Consider the following 8716-nt stretch of genomic DNA (forward strand, 5'->3'; position numbering starts at 1 on the left):
TATAACTACTGTCTATACACACCATCCTAAATAACTGCTGTCTATACTGTCTATACACACCATCCTATATAACTACTGTCTATACACACCATCCTATATAACTACTATCTATACTGTCTAACCCTAACCCATCCTATATAACTACTGTCTATACACACCATCCTATATAACTACTATCTATACTGTCTAACCCTAACCCATCCTATATAACTACTGCTGTACATACCTTTTCTATTCATATACTGTCTATACACACAAATATATACATGCATGTACAGCATGTATGTATGTTATGGCGGACTTGTTCTGATATGTGTGTGTATTGTTTTGTATTGTTAGCTATCCTGCCCTCTTGAGGATAGAAACATAAGCATTTCACCTGCGATAACATCTGCAAAATGTGTACGACTAATCAATTGGATTTAACATCCGATGGTCTGTGAATCTCCTGGCTGAAGGCCTTCTCTATGGTTTGTTGTATCCGTCCATGTTGACAGCAACCCTCCTCTGCCCTCGTGCTTCCCAGGGTGAGAAAGCCATAAAGGGAATAACAGGATTAACACCTGGAGACAGATGTATCAAAGTAGGAGTGCTGATCTCTGATCCGTTCTCCCTTTTAATCATAATGAATAAGATGATATGGACTGGGGGACCTGATCCTAGACCAGCACTCCTACTCAGTCACTTTGTAGACCAGACCTTACCTGGACCCAGGGGTAGGTGGAGCCTAGATCCACCATCAGTTCTGCCCACTTGTCAATCACTTTGATGATGTCAGGAAGCGTCATGAGAGGCAGTGTGACGTCAGACCAGGGGTGGAAACACATCACCTTGCTGACAAACAAACAACAACAATAAACAACATCACCTTGCTGACAAACAACATCACATCACCTTGCTGACAAACATTATCACATCACCTTGCTGACAGACAACATCACCTTGCTGACAAACAAACAACAACAATAAACAACATCACCTTGCTGACAAAAAACATCACATCACCTTGCTGACAAACAACATCATCACATCACCTTGCTGACAAACATCATCACATCACCTTGCTGACAGACAACATCACCTTGCTGACAAACAAACAACAACAATAAACAACATCACCTTGCTGACAAAAAACATCACATCACCTTGCTGACAAACATCATCACATCACCTTGCTGACAAAAAACATCACATCACCTTGCTGATAAACAACATCACCTTGCTGACAAACAAACAACAACAATAAACAACATCACCTTGCTGACAAAAAACATCACATCACCTTGCTGACAAACAACATCATCACATCACCTTGCTGACAAACATCATCACATCACCTTGCTGAAAAACAACATCATCACATAACCTTGCTGACAAACAACAACATCACATCACCTTGCTGACAAACAAACAACAACAATAAACAACATCACCTTGCTGACAAACAACATTGCATAACCTTACTGAGAAACAAAATCACATAACCTTGTTGACAAACATCATCATCACATCACCTTGCTGACAAACGACATCATCACATCACCTTGCTGAGAAACATCACATCACCTTGCTGACAAACATCACATCACCTTGCTGACAAACAACATCACCTTGCTGACAAACATCATCATCACCATGCTGACAAACATCATCATCACCTTGCTGATAAACAACATCACATCACCTTACTGACAAACAACATCACATCACCTAGCTGACAAACAACATCACATCACCTTGCTGACAAACAACATCACATCACCTTGCTGACAAACATTATCACATCACCTTGCTGACAGACAACATCACCTTGCTGACAAACAAACAACAACAATAAACAACATCACCTTGCTGACAAAAAACATCACATCACCTTGCTGACAAACAACATCATCACATCACCTTGCTGACAAACATCATCACATCACCTTGCTGACAGACAACATCACCTTGCTGACAAACAAACAACAACAATAAACAACATCACCTTGCTGACAAAAAACATCACATCACCTTGCTGACAAACATCATCACATCACCTTGCTGACAAAAAACATCACATCACCTTGCTGACAAACAACATCACCTTGCTGACAAACAAACAACAACAATAAACAACATCACCTTGCTGACAAAAAACATCACATCACCTTGCTGACAAACAACATCATCACATCACCTTGCTGACAAACATCATCACATCACCTTGCTGACAGACAACATCACCTTGCTGACAAACAAACAACAACAATAAACAACATCACCTTGCTGACAAAAAACATCACATCACCTTGCTGACAAACATCATCACATCACCTTGCTGACAAAAAACATCACATCACCTTGCTGACAAACAACATCACCTTGCTGACAAAAAACATCACATCACCTTGCCGACAAACAACATCATCACATCACCTTGCTAACAAACATCATCACATCACCTTGCTGACAAACAACATCATCACATCACCTTGCTGACAAACATCATCACATCACCTTGCTGAAAAACAACATCATCACATAACCTTGCTGACAAACAACAACATCACATCACCTTGCTGACAAACAACATCATCACATCACCTTGCTGACAAACATCATCATCACATCACCTTGCTGACAAACAACAACATCACATCACCTTGCTGACAAACAACATCATCACATCACCTTGCTGACAAACAACATCATCACATCACCTTGCTGACAAACAACAACATCACATCGCCTTGCTGACAAACATCATCACATCACCTAGCTGACAAACAACATCATCACATCACCTAGCTGACAAACAACATCATCACATCACCTAGCTGACAAACAACATCATTACATCACCTAGCTGACAAACAACATCATTACATCACCTAGCTGACAAACAACATCATCACATCACCTAGCTGACAAACAACATCATCACATCACCTAGCTGACAAACAACATCATTACATCACCTAGCTGACAAACAACATCATCACATCACCTAGCTGACAAACAACATCATTACATCACCTAGCTGACAAACAACATCATCACATCACCTAGCTGACAAACAACATCATCACATCACCTAGCTGACAAACAACATCATTACATCACCTAGCTGACAAACAACATCATTACATCACCTAGCTGACAAACAACATCATTACATCACCTAGCTGACAAACAACATCATCACATCAGCTTGCTGAGAAACAACAAAATCACATCACCTTGCTGAGAAACAACAAGCCCCCAGGTAACTATCCAACTATTATTAATTTGTTAGATATGTCCAACAGCATAATACCAGAGGCAGATACTGTAATATTCACTGTATGAACTACAATAGTCTATCTGGTAAGAAGACCTTGTCATATACTGGTGCTGTTGAGTGGAACAAACTACCACATCAACTCAAAGCCATACAAACCATCACCACTTTTAAAATAATGTCAAAGCTGGCTGCAGGTTGAACAGTATAACCAAAACATATGAGACACAATGGAAATAAGTACCCGACTTCATTGCGCAATCCCGGTAAAAAAAATAAAAATCTTGGTACAGTACAGTGGGGCAAAAAAGTATTTAGTCAGCCACCAATTGTGCAAGTTCTCCCACTTAAAAAGATGAGAGAGGCCTGTAATTTTCATAATAGGTACACTTCAACTATGACAGACAAAATGAGAAAAAAAATCCAGAAAATCACATTGTAGGATTTTTTATGAATTTATTTGCAAATTATGGTGGAAAATAAGTATTTGGTCACCTACAAACAAGCAAGATTTCTGGCTCTCACAGACCTGTAACTTCTTCTTTAAGAGGCTCCTCTGTCCTCCACTCGTTACCTGTATTAATGGCACCTGTTTGAACTTGTTATCAGTATAAAAGACACCTGTCCACAACCTCAAACAATCACACTCCAAACTCCACTATGGCCAAGACCAAAGAGCTGTCAAAGGACACCAGAAACACAATTATAGACCTGCACCAGGCTGGGAAGACTGAATCTGCAATAGGTAAGCAGCTTGGTTTGAAGAAATCAACTGTGGGAGGGAGCAATTATTAGGAAATGGAAGACATACAAGACCACTGATAATCTCCCTCGATCTGGGGCTCCACGCAAGATCTCACCCCGTGGGGTCAAAATGATCACAAGAACGGTGAGCAAAAATCCCAGAACCACACGGGGGGACCTAGTGAATGACCTGCAGAGAGCTGGGACCAAAGTAACAAAGCCTACCATCAGTAACACACTACGCAGCCAGGGACTCAAATCCTGCAGTGCCAGACGTGTCGCCCTACTTAAGCCAGTACATGTCCAGGCCCGTCTGAAGTTTGCTAGAGAGCATTTCGATGATCCAGAAGAAGATTGGGAGAATGTCATATGGTCAGATGAAACCAAAATAGATCGTTTTGGTAAAACCTCAACTCGTGTTTGGAGGACAAAGAATGCTGAGTTGCATCCAAAGAACACCATACCTACTGTGAAGCATGGGGGTGGAAACATCATGCTTTGGAGCTGTTTTTCTGCAAAGGGACGAGGACGACTGATCCGTGTAGAGGAAAGAATGAATGGAGCCATGTATCATGAGATTTTGAGTGAAAACCTCCTTCCATCAGCAAGGGCATTGAAGATGAAACGTGGCTGGGTCTTTCAGCATGACAATGATCTCAAACACACCACCCGGGCAACGAAGGAGTGGCTTCGTAAGAAGCATTTCAAGGTCCTGGAGTGGCCTAGCCAGTCTCCAGATCTCAACCCCATAGAAAATCTTTGGAGGGAGTTGAAAGTCTGTGTTGCTCTAGAGGAGATCTGCATGGAGGAATGGGCTTTTAATAACTTATTAACCAAATACTTATTTTCCACCATAATTTGCAAATAAATTCTTCTCATTTTGTCTGTCAAAGTTTAAGTGTACCTATGATGAAAATTACAGGCCTCTCTCATCTTTTTAAGTGGGAGAACTTGCACAATTGGTGGCTGACTAAATACTTTTTTGCCCCACTGTATATATACAGTTGAAGTCGGAGGATTACATAAACCTTAGCCAAATACATTTAAACTCCTGAATTCCTGACATTTAATCCTAGTAAAAATTCCCTATTTTAGGTCAGTTAGGATCACCACTTTAATTTAAGAATGTGAAATGTCAGAATAGTAGAGAGAATTATTTATTTAAGCTTTCTTTCATCACATTCCCTGTGGGTCAGAAGTTTACATTAGTATTTGGTAGCATTGCCTTTAAATTGTTTAACTTGGGTCAAATGTTTCAGGTATCCTTCCACAAGCTTCCCACAATAAGTTGGGTGAATTTTGGTCCATTCCTCCTGACAGAGCTGGTGTAACTGAGTCAGGTTTGTATGCCTCCTTACTCGCACACGCTTTTTCAGTTCTACCCACACATTTTCAATAGGATTGAGGTCAGGGCTTTGTGATGGCCACTCCAATACCTTGACTTCGTTGTCATTAAGCCATTTTGCCACAACTTTGGAAGTATACTTGGGGTCATTGTCCATTTGGAAGACCCATTTGCGACCAAGCTTTAACTTCCTAACTGATAACTTGAGATGTTGCTTCAATCTATCCATGTAATTTTCCTCCCTCGTGATGCCATCTATTTTGTGAAGTGCACCAGTCCCTCCTGCAGCAAAGCACCCCCACAACATGATGCTGCCACCCCCGAGCTTCACGGTTGGGATGGTGTTCTTCGGCTTGCAAGCATCCCCCTTTTTCCTCCAAACATAACGATGGTCATTATGGCCAAACAGTTATATTTTTGTTTCATCAGACCATGGACATTTCTCCAAAAGGTACGATCTTTGTCCCCATGTGCAGTTGCAAACTGTAGTCTGGCTTTTTTTATGGCGGTTTTGGAGCAGTGGCTTCTTCCTTGCTGAGTGGCCTTTCAGGTTATGTCGATGTTGGACTCGTTTTACTGTGGATATAGATACTTTTGTACCTGTTTCCTCCAGCATCTTCACAAGGTCCTTTGCTGTTGTTCTGGGAATGATTTGCACTTTTCACACCAAACTACTTTCATCTGTAGGAGACAGAATGAGTCCCATTCCTGAGAGGTATGATGGCTGTGTGGTCCCATGGTGTTTATACTTGTGTACTATCGTTTGTACAGATGAACATGGTACCTTCAGGCGTTTAGAAATTGCTCCCAAGGATGAACCAGACTTGTGGAGGTCAACATTTTTCTGAGGTCTTGGCTGATTTCTTTTGATTTTCCCATGATGTCAAGCTAAGAGGCAATGAGTTTGAAGGTAGGCCTTGAAATACATCCACAGGTACACCTCCAATTGACTCAAATGATGTCAATTAGCCTATCAGAGGCTTCTAAAGCCATGACATAATTTTCTGGAATTTTCCAAGCTCTTTAAAGGCACAGTCAACTTAATCTATGTAAACCTCTGACCCACTGGAATTTTGACACAGGGACTTATAAGTGAAATAATCTGTCTGTAAACAATTGTTGTAAAAATTACTTGTGTCATGCACAAAGTAGATGTCCTAACCGATTTGGCAAAACTATAGTTTGTTAACAAGAAATTTGTGGAGTGGTTGAAAAAGGAGTTTTAATGACTCCTACCTAAGTAATGACTCCAACCTATCTTCAGACTTCAACACTATGTATATATGTAGGTAGGTAGGCAGGCAGATAGATAGATAGATAGATAGATAGATAGATAGATAGATAGATAGATAGATAGATAGATAGATAGATAGATAGATAGATAGATAGATAGATAGATAGATAGATATTTTACCTTTATTTAACTAGGCAAGTCAGTTAAGAACAAATTCTTATTTTCAATGACGGCCTAGGAACAGTGGAACACACTCGAAGCATCGTTACCCATCGCCCCACAAAAGCCGTGCAGCGCAAGGGGAATAACTACTCCAAATCTAAAAGCGAGTGACGTTTGAAACAGTATTAGCGCACACCCAGCTAACTAGCTAGCCATTTCACATTGGTTACACCATTAGGCTGAAAGGCTTGAAGTCATAAACAGCGCTGTGCTTGTGAAGAGCTGCTGGCAAAACGCAATAAAGTGCTGTTTGAATGAATGATTACGGGCCTGCTGCTGCTCAGTCAGACTGCTCTATCAAATCAGACTTAATTATAACATAACACACAGAAATACGAGCCTTTGGTCATTAATATTATAGAATCCGGAAACTATCATTTTGAAAACAAAACGTTTATTATTTCAGTGAATTACAGAACTGTTCGGTATTTTATCTAACAGGTGGCATCCCTAAGTCTAAATATTCTTGTTACATTGCACAACCTTCAATGTTATGTAATAATTACATAAAATTCTGGCAAATTAGTTCGCAATGAGCCAGGCAGCCCAAACTGTTGCATGTACCCTGACTCTGTGTGCAATGAACGCAAGAGAAGTGACACAATTTCACCTGGTTAATATTGCCTGCTAAACTGGATCAGTAGTTATAACTAGTGATTATGATTGATTGTTTTTTATAAGATAAGTTTAATGCTAGCTAGCAACTTACCTTGGCTCCTACTGCATTCTAACCCTAACCCTAACCCAATTTACCTTGGCTTACTGCATTCGTGTAACAGGCAGGCTACTCGTGGAGTGCTATGGTTAGAGCGTTGGACTAGTTAACTGTGCGGTTGCAAGTTAGGAACCCCTGAGCTGACAAGTTGAAAATCTGTCGTTCCCTTGTCACGCACTAGTAACTCTTGTGGCGGGCCGGGCGCAGTGCACGCGGACACGATCGCCAGGTGCATGGTGTTTCCTCCGACACATTGGTGCGGCTGGCTTCCGGGTTAAGTGGGCATCGTGTCAAGAAGCAGTGCGGCTTGGTTGGGTTGTGTTGCGGAAGACGCATGGCTCTCGACCTTCGTCTCTCCCGAGTTCGTAAGGGAGTTGCAGCGATGAGACAAGACTGTAAATACCAATAGGATACCATGAAATTGGGGAGAAAACAGGGTAAAAAAAAAAGTCCTGGGCTCAGAGAATGCAGTGTGAAAAGGCCTCGTAGTTTCTTGAATAATTCAGCATGTTAAACTGCTGGCAGTAGGTAGGCACCTTGTGTCTGGGCTACATGTCAATATATCCTCAGCTTTGAGATCCTCATGGTCTGGTCTTGGATTATTTAGACAGCATCTCCACCTAGTGGTCATAGCTGATTAGAAACTAAAGCAGGAATAATGTTGTCTTCAATTTGCCTCCCAAGAGGTGTTTAAAGAAACATTATAAGTTATATTTGTCTTGTCTGAGTTGTTATTAACACCAAGATGATTGGAGATAAATAATATCAATGTTTTCCTCACCAGACGCCCCTGGCTGCTTTAGACTGGAACAGTGGATGTTGGTTATATCCTGGGTCAGGAGCATTAGGCTGCAGGGCTGGGAAGTCATTCTCAAACACAAATGTGTTGTTGTAGTCTGGGTTCACCTGGGAGGGACAAACAGACAGTTAGACAGAGACAGACAGACAGACAGGGTTCACCTGGGAGGGACAAACAGACAGTCAGACAGAGACAGACAGACAGACAGACAGACAGACAGACAGACAGACAGACAGACAGACAGACAGACAGACAGACAGACAGACAGACAGACAGACAGACAGACAGACAGACAGACAGGGTTCACCTGGGAGGGACAAACAGACAGTCAGACAGAGACAGAGACAGACAGACAGACAGGGTTCACCTGGGAGGGACAAACAGACAGACAGACA

The 8716-nt window shown here is 41.5% G+C and overlaps 1 protein-coding gene across 6 annotated transcripts in view; it reads right to left on the reverse strand.

Moving 5' to 3' along the window:
- The window catches only part of galt (galactose-1-phosphate uridylyltransferase), a 110974-nt gene that overhangs the window by 87699 nt on the left and 14559 nt on the right, over window positions 1-8716 (reverse strand). For 4 of the 6 annotated variants that reach the window (XM_031825991.1, XM_031825990.1, XM_031825996.1 and 1 more), the window contains exons 3-5: window positions 8304-8428; window positions 8059-8142; window positions 705-834 (exon numbers count right to left, since the gene is read on the reverse strand). In XM_031825991.1, the coding sequence (XP_031681851.1) occupies window positions 705-834; window positions 8059-8142; window positions 8304-8428 (339 nt within the window). The remainder of the gene's footprint in view (window positions 1-704; window positions 835-8058; window positions 8143-8303; window positions 8429-8716) is intronic. The other 2 variants (XM_031825992.1, XM_031825995.1) reach the window with 1 other exon arrangement.

The sequence above is a fragment of the Oncorhynchus kisutch genome, linkage group LG6, assembly GCF_002021735.2.
Source record: "Oncorhynchus kisutch isolate 150728-3 linkage group LG6, Okis_V2, whole genome shotgun sequence".
Lineage (NCBI taxonomy): Eukaryota > Metazoa > Chordata > Actinopteri > Salmoniformes > Salmonidae > Oncorhynchus > Oncorhynchus kisutch.